The 20,000-nt window shown below is 41.3% G+C and overlaps 1 protein-coding gene across 1 annotated transcript in view; it reads left to right on the top strand.

Annotated features, from left to right (window-relative positions):
- The window catches only part of LOC145390593 (uncharacterized), a 101,724-nt gene that overhangs the window by 60,915 nt on the left and 20,809 nt on the right, over window positions 1-20,000 (top strand). Inside the window, exons 4-8 of the mRNA XM_080265402.1 lie at window positions 1,629-1,739; window positions 4,304-6,779; window positions 8,839-8,996; window positions 12,697-12,904; window positions 18,696-18,858. Of these exons, the coding sequence (XP_080121528.1) occupies window positions 1,629-1,739; window positions 4,304-6,779; window positions 8,839-8,996; window positions 12,697-12,904; window positions 18,696-18,858 (3,116 nt within the window). The remainder of the gene's footprint in view (window positions 1-1,628; window positions 1,740-4,303; window positions 6,780-8,838; window positions 8,997-12,696; window positions 12,905-18,695; window positions 18,859-20,000) is intronic.

Here is a 20,000-nt window from a genome sequence, read left to right as displayed (position 1 = left end):
TCTCTCTCCACCTATCTATTTGTCAGTCTATCGATCTATCTTTGTCTGTCTGTCTGTCAGTCTCTCTCTCTCTCTCTCTCTCTCTCTCTCTCTTTCTCAACACCACCATCAACTCTAATCTTTCCACCACTCTGTACTACACTGTAACACCTGTAATTACCTTGTACTCATGTGCTTTTTCATCCTTTTTTTGTACTATTTCTTTGTACTTTGTTCTAAATTCTAAGTAATGGAGTCGACGATAATAGTAGAATGTGGTGCTAGTCACGAAGAAGTGCTATGGAAAGGATGTAGAGCTGTAGTATTATTCTGCCAATGAGCTACGTGAAATAAGCTGCATAGGTAGTAGTAGTAGTAGTAGTAGTAGCAGTGGTGGTGGTGGCGGTGGTGGTGGAGGAATAATAGTAGTAGTAGTAGTAGTAATAGTAGTAGTAGTAGTAGTAGTAGTAGTGGTGGTGGTGGTAGTAGTAGTAGTAGAAATAGTAGTAGTTGTGGTGGTAGTAGCGGTGGTGGTTGGTGGTGGTAGTTGGTGATGGTGGTAGTAGAAGCTAGTAGTGGTAATAGTAGTTATTGTTGTTGTTGTTGTTGTTATTTTAGTAGTTAGTTTGTCTGTCTGTTCATTTGTAACGTGAACCACTGTATCTTCTGTAATAATGTGGGAAGGATTAATATAACACACACTAGGACGGTAAGGTGTTATAAAGAAAATAAATCGCTTAGGAAATGGTGTTACGGGAGAGGCCTTTGTAACTCTGCCTCTGCTTTTCTCGTTACAGCGGAATGAGATCAAGGGTACAGTCACTGGATCTGAGTTACAATAAATCACTTGGGTTACAAAGAAAATAAATCGCTTAGGAAATGGTGTTACGGAAGAGACGGCCTTTGTAACTCTGTTTCTTTTTCTCTTGTTACAGGGGCATGAGATCACGGTTTCAGTCACTGAATCCGAGTTACAAATAAGAAAATAAATCGCGAGTTGCAAGTAAAATAAATCGCTTAGGAAATGGTGTTAGGGAGAATACGGGCTTTTGTAAGTTTTTTTTTTTTTTTTTCTCTCGTTACAGGGGCGAGATCAAGGTTACAGTCACTGAATCTGAGTTACAATAAATCGCTTGGGTTACAAATAAAATAAATCGCTTAGGAAAAGATATTAGGGAGAATAGCCTATGGACTTCTGTAACCGTATCTTTTGTAGCTGTATCTTCTGTAACTATCTTTTTGTATCTTTTGTAACTATCTTTTGTATCTTTTGTAACTGCATCTTTTGTAACTATCTTTTTTTATCTTTTGTAACTATCTTTTTGTATCTTTTGTAAATATCTTTTTGTATCTTTTGTAACTATCTTTTTGTATCTTTTGTAGCTGTATCTTTTGTAACTATCTTTTTGTAGCTTTTGTAACTATCTTTTGTATCTTTTGTAACTATCTTTTTGTAGCTTTTGTAACTATCTTTTTGTAGCTTTTGTAACTATCTTTTTGTATATATCTGTTGTAACTATCTTTTTGCATATATCTTTTGTAACTATCTTTTTGTATATATCTTTTGTAACTATCTCTTTGTATCTTTTGTAAGTACCTTTAGTAATTATATCTTTTTGTATCTTTTGTAACTTTTTCTCTCGTTACAGGGGCATGAGGTCAACGTTACAGTCGCTGGACCTGAGTTACAACGAGCTTACTTCTGTACCCACGGCAGCACTTAGGCCGTTACAAAATTTGGAGTGGATTAACCTGCATGGGTAAGTACTGCGTTTATCATTATTATTATTATTATTATTATTATTATTATTCTATTTTTTTGCTATGGTTGTTTTGATGTCCCTGTATCTGTCTATTTGTAACTCTCTCTCTCTCTCTCTCTCTCTCTCTCAAAATATTCATTCCCTCGTTCATCCCTCCCTCATCATCTCTTCCCTTCCTCTCTCCCGCTCAATCATCTGTTCCTTCTTTCCTTCCTTCCTTTCGTTTTGCTCTTTGCTTCCTTCTTTCCTTCCTTCCTCTTTTCTCCCTTCCCTCCTTCTTTCCTTCCTTCCTTTCGTCTTACTCTTTGCTTCCTTCTTTCCTTCCTCCTTTCTCCGTTCTCTCCTTTCTTCCTTTCATTTCACTCTTTGGTTCCTTCTATCTATCTTTCCTTCCTTCCTCCCTCCCTTCTTTCCTTCCCTCCTCCCTCCCTCATTCCTTCCTCCTTTGTCCCTTCCTTCCCTACTTCCTGTCGTTTTACTCTTTGGTTCCTTCTATCCTTCCTTCCCTCCCTCCCTTCCTTCTTTCCTTCCATCTTTCCCTCCTTCCTTCATTCCTTCCCTCCTCCCTCCCTCCAACATGACATTTCAATATTCTCTCCCTCAATTTGCCTCCAATTATACCTCTCCTCCCCTCCTCTCTCTCTCTCTCTCTCTCTCTCTCTCTCTCTCTCTCGTGGGTATCATTCTATTTATCTATCTACCTATCTATCTGTTTTACGATATGGCAATTTTTTGATAACTGTGTGTGTGTGTGTGTGTGTGTGTGTGTGTGTGTGTGTAAATCTTCAAATAGATGTTTTTTTCTCTCTCTCTCTCTCTCTGGCATTTTCTCACTACTCCACATAGGTAGGTCACAATCCAATATTTAGTCTTTCTCTTTAAATGCCAGCACTCTCTCTCTCTCTCTCTCTTTCACCTATTTCCTAACACTAACTTCAATCATACAAACTCTATCAGTGTATCTTTCTCCCTCTACCTATCTGTTACAAAATCTATCTATATGTCTATCTATCTATCCTTCCAATACCAATTCTAACTCTCTCAATTTCACTCACTCTCCGTCATTCACCTCAATTACACTTCCACACGCTCTCTCTCTCTCTCTGTATCTCTACAAGTCGATGTTTTTACTATCTATCTCTCTTACTGAATATAGCAACTCTCTCTCTCTCTCTGTCTCTCTCTCTCTCTCCAACACTTACAACTCCATTCACAACAAGTCTTCCAAACTAACACACTCACTCTTACTTCCCACTTTATTCAACCATCTGTCCTGCCTTCTTTTTCTTCCATCCTTCTTTCCTTCTTCCTTCCTGCTTTCCGTCCTCCTTCCTTCCCTCCTTCCTCCTTACTTCTCTTTCTTCCTCTTTCCTTCCTTTCTTTCTTCCATCCTTCCTTCTTTCCTTCCTTCCTCATATCTAACCTCTATTTCCTTTGCACGAGTGATCTTCCTATGCATCTTGTCTACATCTATCTATCTATCGATCGATCGATCGATCGATCGATCTATAGCCAGAAGCCTTAATCCCGTAAAAGCCACAAACAAATCGCCTCCATGTCGCCCTGCCCCTTGCCATCTTACTGCCTTCCCTCGACACCTCCCCCTTTTCTCTCATATATCTCTTCCATTCGTCCCTCCATTTCATCCCTGCTCTCCCACTCCCACAAAATAAATGCTACCACAGTGCACCTGGAATACTAACCTTAATTAACTTCCGCTCACCTGAACAATGTAATATCCTTTTGTAATTTTATATAACGTAATTCATTCAAAGATAATCTAAACTTTACTTAATCTACTTAAAATCTGTGTTACGTACTCTTTTAACTCATCCTTAACTAACTTATCCTAACCTGACCCAACATAGCCTATCCTAACCCAACATAACCTACCCTAACCCAACATACCCTATCCTAACCCAACATAACCTACCCTAACCCAACATAACCTATCCTAACCCAACATAACCTACCCTAACCCAACATAACCTACCCTAACCCAACATAACCTACCCTAACCCAACATACCCTGCCCTAACCCAACATAACCTACCCTAACCCAACATACCCTACCCTAAGCCAACATGACCTATCCTAAGCCAACATGACCTATCCTAACCCAACATAACCTATCCTAACCCAACATAACCTACCCTAACCCAACATAACCTACCCTAACCCAACATAACCTACCCTAACCCAACATAACCTACCCTAACCCAACATACCCTACCCTAACCCAACATACCCTATCCTAACCCAACATACCCTACCCTAAGCCAACATGACCTATCCTAAGCCAACATGACCTATCCTAACCCAACATGACGTATCCTAACCCAACATGACCTATCCTAACCCAACATGACCTACCCTAACCCAACATACCCTACCCTAACCCAACATAACCTACCCTAACCCAACATAACCTACCCTAACCCAACATAACCTACCCTAACCCAACATAACCTACCCTAACCCAACATACCCTGCCCTAACCCAACATACCCTGCCCTAACCCAACCCAACACAGCCTAACCCAGCACTGTATCTCACCCCAGGAACCACATAGCGGAATTAACGGCAGACGACTGGGTGGGCCTTCGCGGGACCCTGGGCACCGTCTTCCTGGGGGACAACGACGTCGACTACATCCCCAGGGACGTGTTTGCCAGGTGTAAGCGCCTCGTGTGGCTAAACCTCGACGACAACAACATCCGGGACCTTGAGAGAGATTCCCTGTCGCCAAACATCCAGACGCTGAGCCTAAGTCACAATCTCCTCATCGGGTTTCCATCGCAGGCGCTCAACAACGTCCGGGCGCTGACTTGGCTCTTTCTGCGGGGTAACCTCCTCGATAGGTTACCCGACGCTGGATTTGTGGTGCAGAAGCAGCTGGATAAACTGGACCTAGGGGAGAACTTCATACGCTTCATCCCAAACAACCTCTTCAACGGGACCCTCACCGTTCGCGACCTTCACCTGGATTTCAACAAGCTTGGGGAAATACAGGCACGAGTGTTCTCAGGTCTAAATCCGAGCCGACTGTACCTGTCCTCAAACGAAATAGCCAATATCAGCGACGAGGCGTTTCTTGGTGGCCCTGATCACACTTTAGTTATGGTGGACCTGGAGAAGAACAAACTGACCACTGTTCCTACGGCCTTGTCCAAACTACAGAGGCTCCGGTACCTATACCTCCCAGACAACAACATCTCCGAAATCAAAGACGATGTGTTTCGATCCTTCTGTGAGACACTGGAGTCCCTGAGCCTCTCTGGGAACCGTCTGTCTTCGATTCCCCGTACCGCACTGGAGAACTGCAGCACCATCAACCACCTCAACCTTGGACACAACCGGATCTCCGAAATCAGGGAGGAGGACTTTGAAACTTGGGGCGACAACCTTGAGACGCTCGTGCTTCGTAACAACATGATCGAGAGAATTCCCCCTCGCGCCTTCAGATACACCCCTAAGCTCCGTGAACTTAGCATCAGCTTCAACGACATCAAGGAAATAAGCCAAGAGTCATTCAGGGACGTTCTCAACACCCTGGAAGTTCTTGAAATCAGTTTTGGATTCTACCACGACCACTTTCCCGAGGATATCTTGAAGCCCCTAACATCACTGCAGTGGCTGGCTTTGGATAACAACAATTTCAGAACCATCACAGAAACGGCTTTATACTCATTCGGGGAATTGCGGTACTTCAATATGGATTCAAACCGACTGACACACATCCCCAAGACTTTGTTCCATCAGAATGTACACAAAAAACTTGTTGACATCAGACTGGCTCTCAACTTCCTGGAAACACTGGAGATCCATACATTCCACAACCTAAACAGCCTCCGAACTTTGGTGTTGACTGGTAATAAGATCAAGGCTGTCAAGTTCGAAGCATTTAAAGGCCTGCCCTCTCTGACGACGATTCTCCTCAGTGACAATCAGATACAGACGATTGAGGATAAAGCATTTGCAGATCTACCTGGCCTGATGGAACTTGACCTGCAAAAAAATTGTATAACGAAGTTCTCCCTCTCTGCCTTTTCCAACGTAACCACCATCATGACACCCTTGGAAGTCAACATATCCTACAACAATATCAAAGAACTCTCAGCTGGTTCAGGGACACCACCTCAGGTTAAGAGCGTTGATGCGAGCCACAATTACCTGAAAGAAGTCCCCATCAATTTCCTAGCATCCTTTGTCTTCTCCCTTCAGCGTCTCTACCTCGGACACAACCCAATTGCCAAACTGGACACTAGTGCCTTTGGGACTCTAGAGCAGCTGCAGATGTTGATACTAGAGCACTGTGCCATAGAGGAAATACGTCCCAGAGCTTTCAGTTCGCTCATCATGCTCCAACTCCTCGATCTCAGCCACAATATCTTAAAGAACTTGCCATCAGAGTGCTTTAGTGACACAACATCCCTGCGAGTCCTTGATCTCTCTTACAACCACCTTCGCTCTATGCCCAACTCTGTCTTCAGGGGCACCAAGCTGGAAACCCTACAGCTGTCCCACAACCACTTTGTCTCCATGCCCACGGCCGTCTTCGCGGAGGTGTCGACGACCCTGCACTACCTCGACATATCCCATAACCACCTTGAACACCTGGACAGCACCATGTTCGACAGCTTCCCAAACCTTTTCGAGCTGAACCTGGCCAGTAATCGACTCAGCATCCTGCCAGACAACGTGTTCGTGAGCCTAACAAGCCTGATCAGCCTGGACCTCAGCGGGAACCCGGTTCGTGCGAACTTCAAGGAGCTTTTCCACTACACGCAGAACGTCCAGAAGCTCAACCTCGCCGGGATCGGGTTCACGTCTTCTCCGATCATCCCCCTCCCAAACCTCATTTCCCTGAACCTCTCCCAGAACGGCATGGCGGAGGTGGAGGTTCAGAGCATCGAGAGCCTCCGCCAACTGAGGTCGCTGGATCTGTCTCACAATTCCCTAACCAAGGTTCGGGCCCGACTCTGGCGACACATGCCCCTCCTCAAGTACCTCGACCTCTCCTTCAACAAAATACGGGTGAGTCAGAGAACCGGGTCTTTTGTAGAGATTTTTTCCACCCTTTATTACCTACAATACTGACGTCTGTCATACTTTCTTCTTCTTACCTGCCGATATTATTAAACTTGCGAAACTGGGTCTTATTTTGAGACAGTTACCACATGTTATTACCTACAATACTGGCATCTTTCTTACTTTATTCTTCTTATCTGACGATATTATTACACTTAGGAAGAGTACCCTACTGGAAATGAGTTAGGTCTTATCTAAGCCCATATATTAGTTACACTCGTTCCTTATCTGATGGACTGAATATAACCAAATACATAGCAAGAATGATGTCCCAATAACTCACATAAAAAATAAAGAAAATATACCACAAAAACAAGAACACTCACCACCACCATCATCATCATCATCATCATCACGTTTTTCCTACTACTACAAATGTGGTTAAAAAAAAAATCCCGTCCCTTCCCGCCACCACCACCACCACCATTTCCATCATCATCAAAACACTCATCACTGTCATCACCACCACTATCGTCATCAGCAACAGTCTAGCCACATCCACAATACGGTACCTCTAGGCTAAATACAACATAGAATTCAATTAACAAAGAAAAGATATAGCAAATTTAATAAATACCATCATCATCATCATATTTTTCCTACTATTCCTCCTCTTCTCCATTCTACCCTCTTCCTCCTCCTCTTCTTTCTCCTCCTCCTCTTCCTTCTCCTCCTCCTCTTCCTTCTACACCTCCTCTACCTTCTACACCTCCTCTACCTTCTACACCTCCTCTACCTTCTACACCTCCTCCTCCTAATCATCATCATCATCATATTTCTCCTACTATTCCTCCTCTTCTCCATTCTATCCTCCTCCTCGTCATCGTCATCATCATCATCATCATTTTTCCTACCATTCCTCCTCATCTCGATTCTATCCTCCTCCTCCACCACCTCCTCATCATCATCATATTTCTCCTACTATTCCTCCTCTTCTCCATTCTATACTCCTCCTCCTCATTATCATCAATCCTAGCTCCCCTAAATGGAGTCAAGATAAACACACACACACACACACACACACACACACACACACACACACACACACAAATGCTCAATCCAGCCAGCACCAAGAGAAGAGTGCTCACGCCAGACGAATAATTGTCCTGTCCTCTTTAAATCTCTCAATTATTCAGGCAGCGCTCCAGTTATCACCACTCCCATGAGAATTCCAATATTGATAATGCTAAATCGGCTTTTTATTAATCTATCATTGCTATCTATTTTTTTTTTTTAATTTTTGGCCAAGGAAGAAGGAACCAAAGGCCACTCATAACAATTCCAATTATTGATAATGTTAAATCGGCTTTTTTATTAAGCTGTTTTTATTATTTGTCTCTTCTGGCCATCTATCTTTTTTTTCCCCCAATTACTGTTATCTCTACTTTTTTTTCAACGAAGAAACCTAAGGCCACTCACGATAATGCCAATAACTGATAATGTTAAATCGGTTTCCTTTTTATTAATCCGTTTTTATTATTAGTCTGTTCTGGCCATCTCTTTTTTTATTTTTATTTTTCTCCAATTATTGCAATTTAATTTTTACTTTTTTTGGGCAAGGAAGAAGGAACCAAAGGCCACTCGAGATAATTCCAATAACTGATAATGTTAAATCGGCTTCCTTTTCATTAATCTGTTATTATTAGTAGTCTGTTCTGGCCATATCTTTTTTTTTATTTTCCCGTACAGTCGCTCACCAAGGACAGGTTCAGGGACGCCACGAGTATCAAGGCCTCACTGTTCCGAACCTTCAACTTTTTTACTGTTATTTATCCAATCTTTCCATCACCTATCAATCAATCTATCACAGTCTATCCATCTATCTATCCTCTATCTATCCCGTACAGTCGCTCACCAAGGACAGCTTCAGGGATGCTACAAAATCGAGGCTTCACTGCTTCAACTATTCACTGACCCCATCCATCACATATCAATCACTATCATCAATCCTATCGCTGTCCATCAACCATCTATCACTGTCTATCCACCTCTCTATCCCGTACAGTCGCTCACCAAGGACAGCTTCAGGGACGCCACGAGTATCGAGACGTTGGTGCTTCGGAACCTGGACCACATCGCCCGGTTCGACTACGACGCACTGTCCCACATGAAGTTTCTCAGGGAACTCTACATGAACACATTCCCCAACATCGAGAAGTACAAGTGAGTGGTTCGAGGCTACAGGGGACTACACAGGGCTACATGGGGCTACATAGGGCTACAAGGGGCTACATAGGGCCACTAGGGACTACACAGGGCTACAAGGGGACTACACAGGGCTACAAGGGGACTACATAGGGCTACAAGGGGCTACATAGGGCTACAAGGGACTACACAGGGCCACAAGGGACAACATAGGGCTACAAGGGGACTACACAGGGTTACTAGGGACTACATAGGGCTACAAGGGGACTACACAGGGCTACAAGGGGACTACACAGGGCTACAAGGGGACTACATAGGGCTACAAGGGCACTACACAGGGCTACACAGAGAAGACTAGGCCCATAGAGACTGGCCAACTTTGAAATCTGTCTGAATTATGTCTTTTAGTTCCCTGGAATTAAGAAGGTTGAGTGGGATGGGGATGGAATGCTATCACACACACACACACAGTTACCTCTTTCTCTCTGTCTCTCTCTCCAGAAATTCCAAATCCTTGCCAAACGAGATGCATTCATTTTTACACGATCTTTATTCATGTAACTCTCTCTCTCTCTCTCTCCAGAAATTCCAAATCCCTTCCAAACGAGATGCATTTATTTTTACACGATCTTTATTCATGTAACTCTCTCTCTCTCTCAATTCAATAGGCCTTCCTAGATCCAAAGCTTTCAAATCCCATCAATGCAATTCTGGATAAAGAAAGATTTGGCAAATAAACTCAATCAATTTCTCTCTCTCTCTCTCTCTCTCTCTCTCTCTCTCTCTCACACACACACACACACACACACACACACAGAGTCATCTATCTATCAATCAACCAATCCATTAATTTATCCCATACACACACATATTTACATATACCCAAAACACACCAGGTCACCTCTCTCTCTCTCTCTCTCTCTCTCTCTTGCACACACATTCACCATCAAGAACCAGGACACACACACACACACACACACACACACACACACACACACACACACACATTCAACACCCTCTTTCAGCATAAATCTCTCTTCTATACCCCTTTTCAATACACACATCCATGCAAACTTTATCTACAAACATCTTTTTTGAAACTCACCCCTTCGATATCCCGTTTTGACCTATTACAACACACACTACATTTCAAAAACACACATACATATATATATATTCCACTTCAAAATTCCCTTTTTTTGGGTGCGAATAGTTTTAATATCAAGCTCAATGGATTTCGAAATAAATAAGGGCTGAGAGACGCGTTTTTAAATTTTTTGGAAATCTCAGAGACGCTTTTTTGAAATTTTTTGAATTTTTTGGAAATGTGAGATGCGTTTTTTATTTTTTTTTTGGAAATGAGAGACGCGTTTTTAAAATTTTTTGGAAATGTGAGAGACGCGTTTTTGAAAATTTTTGGAAATCTGAGACGCGTTTTTTTTTTTTTTTTTTTTGGAAAGCTGAGACGCGTTTTTAAATTTTTTGGAAATCTGAGAGACGCGTATTTAAGAATTTTTCCAATCTATGTCCAAATTCTTTTTAAAAACGATGCATATATATATATAATTTTTTTTTCTACACATCTAGTCTTGAGAATATATGGTTTCTCTATAATTAGTGACACCGCTGACCTCTTCACTGCGAGTATGCTGTGTGTTCTCTGATTTGTTCTCTAGTTTGTGTTCAATTGTTCTTTGTGTGTTCAATTAGCTATGTGTTCTTTAATTTGTGTTCAATTATGTGTTCTTTATTTTGTCTGTTCAATTTATATGTTCTTCAATTTTGTCTGTTCAATTTATATGTTCTTAAATCTGTGTTCAATTACGTGTTCTTTAATTTGTGTTCAATTAAGTCTTCTTCAATGTGTTCAATTACGTGTTCTTCAATGTGTTCAATTACGTGTTCTTCAATGTGTTCAATTACGTGTTCTTTTTCAATTACGTGTTCTTTGTACTCAGTTACTTGTTCTTTGTGTTCAATTACGTGTACTTTGTGTTCAATTACGTGTTCTTTGTGTTCAATTACGTTCCTTGTGTTCAATTACGTTCCTTGTGTTCAGTTACGTGTTCTGTGTTCAATTATGTGTTCTTCACTCTGTGTTCAATGACGTTATTTGTGTTCATTTACGTGTTCTTCAATTTGTGTTCATGTTCATCCATTTATATATTCAATTTACCGTACATGTTATTCAATTCGTTATGTTCAATTTACATGTTATTCGTGTTCAAATTCTGTTCTTTGTGTTCAATTTCTAAGTTCCTTATGTTCAACTTGTTCTTTGTGTTCAATTTGTTGTTTGTGTTCAATTTACGTTCTTTGTGTTCAATTTATATGTTCTTTGTGTTCAATTTGTTCTTTGTGTTCAATTTATGCTCATGGTGTTCAACTTACAGTATATGTTCTTTAGGTTTTCAATTTATGTGTTCAATTTACTTTATTCAATTTGTTTTCAGTCTGTTCATCTTTGTGTTCAGTTCTTGTTGTTTATATGTTCAATTATGTGTTCTTCAATTAACCTAGATAACTAGCAGACAAGCTTTTTCAACTCAGAAATGACTCACTGATTGGAAGGGGTTAAGGAGGCAATGTCCAACCCTATTAGTTCGAAAAATCAGATGTAAAATTAATCAATAATAATAATAATAATAGCAAAGGAAGAAAAAGAATAAGGATATGATAAGGATGAAAAAAACCAACAATAATAATAATAATAATAGTAATAATAATAATAATAATAATAGTAATAATAATAATAATAATAATAATAGTAATAATAATAATAATAATAATAATAATAATAATAACAGCAAAGAAAGAATATGATAATGATGATGATGAGGAAAAACAATAATAATAATAATAATAATAATAGTAGTAGTAATAATAATAACAACAATAACAAAGGAAGAAAAAAAAATGTGATAATGATGATAAAAAAAAACAATATAATAATAATAATAGTTATAATAATAATAATAATAATAATAATAATAATAGCAAAGAAAGAATATGATAATGATGATGATGAGGAAAAACAACAACAATAATAATAACAATAATAATAATAATAACAATAACAAAGGAAGAAGCAAAAATGTGATAATGGTGATAAAAAAAACAATAATATAATAATAATAATAATAATAATGCTTTTAAAATTTCACTCCTATCATCACGTTTCTTAATTCAATCGTTCTTCTTTTTCTTCACTGACATCACATTCTAAAAATAACAACATCCTGTCTAGTTTCACACGTTTGAGAGAGAGAGAGAGAGAGAGAGAGAGAGAGAGAGATTTAAAACACTACACTGGTGTCCATAAATCCAGGGTCACCTGTCTATATATATATATATAATCCTTCAGTGTGTGTGTGTGTGTGTGTGTGTGTGTGTGTGTGGATGTCTTCCTCTTCTAAAATGTGTGTGTGTGTGTGTGTGTGTGTGTGTGTGTGTGTGTGTGTGTGTGTGTGTGTGTGTGTGTGTGTGTGGATGTCTTCCTCTTCTAAAATGTGTGTGTGTGTGTGTGTGTGTGTGTGTGTGTGTGTGTGTCTTCCTCTTCTAAAATGTGTGTGTGTGTGTGTCTTCCTCTTCTAATATGTGTGTGTGTGTGTGTGTGTGTGTGTGTGTGTATTTATGTATGCGTGTGTCGTGTGTGTATTTATGTATGCGTGTTTCTCTTCCTCTCCTTCTAAAGTACCACCCCATCCATCTTGACAAGGTTCAGAGTCGGCCATTTGCTGTCCACTGTTTACACGCTTCAGAAACTCCACCTCGAAGTACGTGAACCTGAACTGACGGACCAGATTACGGGCGCATTCGGTCCCAAGCTGAAGGAACTGCACATCACCGGCAAGAACCTCAAGACCATAGACAACAGGACCTTCCGAAACTTCCAGAACAAACACGAGCTGCTCCTGAGTATAACAGTGAGTGGATGTGTTTTTCTAAGCATGAGATACTTTTGATGAGAACTTCTGATTGCATTATTAAGGTGAGTGGGGATTGTTTTTGGGCCTTGTTAGAGGGATAAAAGTTGAAAGGGTACAACAAGGAAGAAAGGTTGCTGGTTCTTTGAAAGTAATGATAAATACGGAAGTGAGCAACAGCATCGAGGTAAAAAAGTCGCTGCATGACAGTACTGTGATATCAACTCTAACGTATGGAAGTGAAACTTGGACCTTGTTGGAGGGACACAAGAGAGCAATGGAAATGAGTTACCTGAGAAGAGCCTGTGGTTACATGGAGTGAGACTGACAAATAAGGGAGTGAAGGAGCGTCGTGGTGTGGATGTAGATGTGACAGGAAGCGTTAGGAGAAACACACTGAGGTGGTTTGGCCATGTGGAGAGGATGGACAGTGAGAGACTGACGAGGAGTGTACGTGAGTGAGGCTGAAGGAGGGAAGAGGGAGGGGGAGGCCAAGGATGAGATGGAGGGATGGAGTGAAGAGGTAAGAGAGCGGGGTGTGAGCTGGAAGCAGGGCAGTGAAAAGGCGGGGGACAGGGCGACGTGGAGGCGATTTATTTGTGGCCACTCCACGGGATCATGGCGTCTGGCAGTAGATAGATAGATAATTTTGTTCCTCTAAGCGTGCAGATACATTTGATAGTATGACAGTGAGGTTTTGCTTCTTCTAAAGGCGTGGTAATACTTGCTCGAAACATCACAACAACATAAAGGTGAGTGGATTTTTTATTATTATTATTTTCATTATTACTATTATTACTGTGAGGGAACGGATACAACAGTGAGTGGATCTTGTTTTTCTATGCATGCCTACACACTGGATCGAAACATATCAGAGTAGGCTATAACAGCGAGTGGATTCTGTTTTTCTTAAGGGCACTGATATACCTGCTCGAGACATACCACAGTATAACGGTGACTGGACACTGTTTTCTAGGGACATATACACTGATATAAAGCTTTTGATCATAGTGTATCGGTGCGTGGATTTGGCTTTCCTACGGGCGAGGAAAAACATATAAAACAGTAAGTGTATTTTGTGTTTTTTAAAGCATACAGACACCCTCTCAAAATACTTTCAACGGGAGAGGAAAGATATATAAAAGAGAGATTTTTTGTTTTTTAAAGCATACAGACACACCCTCTCAAAATACTTTCAAAAGGAGAGGAAAGATATAATAAAACAGAGAGTGTATTTTGTGTTTTTTAAAGCATACAGACACACCCTCTAAAAATATATGACCACAGGCTAAAGATGACTAGATTTCGCTTCTTCTACAGCCACGAAAACACTTGCACTAGATATGTGATTAAGAAGAGGAAAAAGTGATTCGGAAGAGGACAGAGAGCAGAGTTAGAGGTGGTGCGCTGACTCTGACTCTATATGCCATGTGTCCTCTTCTCAAACACATACTCTGAGAAATACATGCCTGCCTTAACTCAATGTATTTATATTTCTCTCAGTTTAGCTTAGTATGTAGTGAAAAAGAATTGGATGGTTATTATTATTATTATCATTATTGTTAGTAGTAGTAGTATCATTATTATTATTATTATTTATTATTATTATTATATTATTATTATTATTATCATTATTACTATTATTTATATCTTTTGGTTCGTGGAATTCATCTCAGCTCTGGAAAACACACACACACACACACACACACACAAATTATCTATCTGTCTATTATTTATTTACTGCCGTCTGTCAATCATCCGTCCAGCTCGTTCCCAGTCGCCATCTTACTGAACCATCAACTCTCTCTCTCTCAATTTGACTCACTAATTTCTTATACATTTTATTATCCCTCCCCCATCTCTCTCTCTCTCTCTCTCTCTCTCTCTCTCTCTCTCTAACTTCAGACGCTAATTTCTTACATTTCCTCTCTCTCTCTCTCTCTCTCTCTCTCTCTCTCTCTCTCTCTCTCTCAATTTCAGACACTAACTTCTAACATATACTACTCTCTCTCTCTCTCTCTCTCTCTCTCTCTCTCTCTCTCTCTCTCTCTCTCTCTCCTCTCTCAATTTGACTCACTAATATACATTTTACTATCCTCTCTCTCTCTCTCTCTCTATTAGTGTTATCAATGGAACAGCATATATTATCACTGAGAATAAGGTAATTATCTCCTAATGGGCCTTTACGATCATTAGGGCATTTGTAATTGATGTGTGAGAGAGAGAGAGAGAGAGAGAGAGAGAGAGAGAGAGAGAGAGAGAGAGAGATTAATATGTATGAAAGTAGGGTCTGAAATTGAGAGAGAGAGAGAGAGAGAGAGAGAGAGAGAGAGAGAGAGAGAGAGAGAGAGATTAATATGTATGAAAGTAGGGTCTGGAATTGAGAGAGAGAGAGAGAGAGAGAGAGAGAGACAGACAGACAGACAGACAGACAGACAGAATATGTAAAAATCGGTGTCTGAAATTGAAAGAGAGAGAGAGAGAGAGAGAGAGAGAGAGAAAATTAATATGTAAGAAATTAGTGTGTGCGTGTGTGTGTGTGAGAGAGAGAGAGAGAGAGAGAGAAACATGCTTACACCGCTCTAGTACTCAACCGTAAAGCAACATCAATCCACAGAACGATAAACTGTGGGAAACTGAACGATCCTTCCTGAAACCCAGTAAAGTACTATTAGGAGGACAGCCAACCCTTCCAGAATATTACGTTCCTATTTCAAAATTCTTCGTCTTAAGGGTATTGCTGTATTTCCCATCGTAGTGAAAGGGTTAACTATCCAGATCTCGAAAAACACTCTCTCTCTCTCTCTCTCTCTCTCTCTCTCTTTGCGGACTAAACTACATTCATCAACATCATCTAATCCTGTGTTGCTCCATGAAAAGCGTAGGAGCCCGGGGCTAGACAAGTTTGTCCTGACATTTAAGATGAGAGCGACTAGCCTCACTCATCCCTGAGTGGCATTACATGAGCAATAAACCCCAACTGTCCCTTGGATATAAACCTTCACCGGCTCAATCCGACTGGAGTGCAATAATTACCCACTAAACTACCAAGCGCCAAAATTTGGTTATACGGTTACCACCCAGCGTAGTAAACGGTTTCCTGGTGTACAGGAAACCATTTGGCTTATCTCAGTATAGTCACCCGTAGACAGAAGGAAGAGGAAAGAATGAAGGAAAGACAGAAGATGAAGGAAGGAAAGAAGGAAGGTAAAGAGAAAAGGCCAGACACCCGAGAGCAGCACTACATCGAGTGAGTGGATGGCGGGCGGCCGCACGTAGCACACAGTAAACTACATATTAATTAAAAGAGGTGGGCAGAGGTGTGAAATATTTAGGCTATTAATGGAGGCGGTAATTGAGCGTATCAGCGCCGTGACAAATTGGCAATAATGTTTGGCGTTGTTTTTTTAATGGCGTGTGTGTGTGAGTGGGTTAGCCAGCCCGCCCTCAAACCACCGGGAATAGGAATAAATGATGGGTGGGATGGAGTGGATAGTGATGGGTGGGATAGAGTGGATGATGATGGGTGGGATAGTGGATGATGATGGGTGGGATAGAGTGGATGATGATGGGTGGGATAGTGGATGATGATGGGTGGGATAGTGGATGATGATGGGTGGGACAGAGTGGATGATGATGGGTGGGATAGTGGATGATGATGGGTGGGATAGTGGATGATGATGGGTGGGATAGTGGATGATGATGGGTGGGACAGAGTGGATGATGATGGGTGGGATAGTGGATGATGATGGGTGGGATAGTGGATGATGATGGGTGGGATAGTGGATGATGATGGGTGGGATAGTGGATGATGATGGGTGGGACAGAGTGGATGATGATGTGGATGATGATGGGTGGGATAGTGGATGATGATGTGGATGATGATGGGTGGGATAGTGGATGATGATGGGTGGGATAGTGGATGATGATGTGGATGATGATGGGTGGGATAGTGGATGATGATGGGTGGGATAGTGGATGATGATGGGTGGGATAGTGGATGATGATGGGTGGGATAGAGTGGATGATGATGGGTGGGATAGTGGATGGTGATGGGTGGGATGGAGTGGATGATGATGGGTGGGACAGAGTGGATGATGATGGGTGGGACAGAGTGGATGATGATGGGTGGGACAGAGTGGATGATGATGGGTGGGACAGAGTGGATGATGATGGGTGGGATAGTGGATGATGATGGGTGGAATAGTGGATGATGATGGGTGGGACAGAGTGGATGATGATGGGTGGGATAGTGGATGGTGATGGATGGGATAGTGGATGGTGATGGGTGGGATAGTGGATGGTGATGGGTGGGATAGTGGATGATGACGGACGGGATAGTGGATGATGATGGGTGGGACAGAGTGGATGGCGAGAACATAGATTTAAAAAACTGTTATTATTTTAGTTATATGTCTAGATGTGGAATATTCACTAGCCAGAGGGGCACTCAGTGGAGCGCCTCTCTCCGACAAGGGCAACGTAATTTCCAAGCCACTCTTCATAATGGGTTAGGTTTTCTCATCACTGATCAGGGTTTCGTATAAAATGTTTTCCGGATCCAGAATCTGTAATACGATCCGGATCCGTCCCAAAAGTTAATCGATTGTTCCCCGGGACATGGGCTATCTACCCACCAAGTTTGGTCCAAATCTCTCTTTTAGTTTTTGAGTAATCCTGCTAACAAACAAACTAACAAACAAACAAACGGTTTCGTGAAAACATACTCTTCTTGTGGGGGAGACCAACAATGTCTATAATAATGATAGTATTAATAATAATACTAATTATTATTATTATTATTATTATTATTATTATTATATTACGATATATACAATAGCATAATTATAGTATATTAATATTATTTTAATTTACGGGTAAGAAATAGGGTGAAATTACATCTAGAGAATAGGCACAAAAACACTTGTCAAATAGTACACACACACACACACACACACACACACACACACACACACACACAATAATATACTACATTTTAAAGCACCACGGCCCTCAAATGAAATATATAAAAAACACACACACACAAAAATAGGGAAATTAGGAATTATCTGTTTTTTCATTTTCGATTTTTTTTAAATATTTAAGTACCCGATTCCAGAAAATGTATGAATTATGGAGATATGGAGGCTGGGAAGTTGATCTTATTTTTTTTTAACTGAATAATTATTAACTCTTCACGATGACCTACTTCAGTCTCTCTCTCTCTCTCTCTCTCTCTCTCTCTCTCAGAGGGGGATAGGTGTAACAGCCAAACCAAATAAATAGCTTAGGAAACGGCGTTTGGGAGCTTCCTTTACCGACGAATGTAGGGAGCTAAGTCAACTGCATCAAAACTAACCTAATATTACACACACACACACTTTCCCATCAACATCAACAGACTGACACCTCCAGCTAACCTAACCTAACCTAACCCCCCTCACACACACACACACACACACACACACTTTCCCATCAACATCAACAGACTGACACCTCCATCTAACCTAACCTAACCTAACCCCCCTCACACACACACACACACACACATTACACATCCACCAACTAAATAGCCATCTCTCTCTCTCTCATCTAACTTCCCGCTCTCTCTCACAACTAACTTCCATCTCTCTTTTTTTCTCTCTCTCTCTCTCTCACAGGACACCTCCATCCAGACACGTTACACATCCACCAACATCCATCTCTCTTTCTGTCTCTCTCTCTCACCTAACTCCCAGCTCTCTCTCTCTCTCTCTCTCTCACCTAACTCCCAGCTCTCTCTCTCTCACAGGACACCGCCATCCAGACGCTCCCTGATGACCTCTTGACCCAGCTTTCCGATGTGGCCTACCTTTCGCTTGATCTGAGGAGAAACCAACTCAAGTTCCTTAATCCCGAGGTGCTGTATGACAAGGGAGAGGAGTGGGAGAGGAAGGGTACCACGTTTGTCGCAGGTAAGGTGTTATGGTGTTATGTGGGTGTTATTGAGGGCTTATAGAGGTGTTATTGAGGGGTTAATTGTTCTGATGAGGACGGGGTACCACGTTTGTCGCAGGTAAGAGGGGGTGTTATTGTGTTATGAGGGTGTTATTGGAGTGTTATTGTGGTGTTAAGTGTTCTCAGGATGTGTTATTGAAGGTGTTATTGTTCTGATGAGGAAGGGTACCACGTTTGTCGCAGGTAAGAGGGGGTGTTATGGTGTTATTGTGTTATGAGGGGGTGTTATTGAAGGTGTTATTGTGTTCTGAAGTGCTGTATGATAAGGGGGAGGAATGGGAGCAAAAGGATACCACGTTTGTCGCAGGTAAGAGGGGGTAGAATAGGTGTTAGGGTGTTATTTCGGGTGTTATTGTAGTGTTACTGGTGTTGTGTGTTATGAAGGGGTGTTACTGAAGTGCTGTATGATAAGGGGGAGGAATGGGAGAGAAAGGGTACCACGTCTGTTGCAGGTAAGAGGCGGTAGAATAGGTATAAGGGTGTTATTTAAGTGTTATGTGTCATGAAGGGGTGTTATTGTGGTGTTATGTGTGTTATTGACAAGGGGGAGGAATGGGAGAGAAAGGGTACCACGTTTGTCGCAGGTAAGAGGGGGCAGAATAGGTGTAAGGGTGTTATTTAAGTGTTATGAGTCATGAGGAGGTGTTATTGAAGTGTTATTGTGGTGTTATTGTGTTCTGAGGTACTGTATGACAAGGGGGAAGAGTGGGAGAGGAAGGGTATCGGTAAGGTGTTATGGTGTTATTTGTTATGTGTTATGAGGGTGTTATTGAGGTGTTATGTGTGTTATTGACATGAGGGAGGAAGGGTACCACGTTTGTTGCAGATAAGAAGGGGTGTTATGGTGTTATGAAGGGGTGTTATTGGAGTGTTATTGTGGTGTTTAGTGTTCTGAGGATGTGTTATTAAAGGTGCTATTGTTCTGATGAGGAAGGGTACCACGTTTGTTGCAGGTAAGTGAGGTTAGAATAGGTATTATGGTGTTATTTCGGGTGTTATTGTAGTGTTATTGATGTGTTATGAAGGGGTGTTATTGAAGTGCTGTATGACAAGGGGGAGGAAGGGGGGAGGAAGGGTACCACGTTTGTCGCCGGTAAGT

Source organism: Coenobita brevimanus, chromosome 15, assembly GCF_032717465.1.
Source record: "Coenobita brevimanus isolate Jiangsu-jjx chromosome 15, ASM3271746v2, whole genome shotgun sequence".
NCBI lineage: Eukaryota > Metazoa > Arthropoda > Malacostraca > Decapoda > Coenobitidae > Coenobita > Coenobita brevimanus.
The sequence above is the reverse complement of the archived record's forward strand: the minus strand, read 5'-3'. Positions and strand labels throughout refer to the sequence as shown.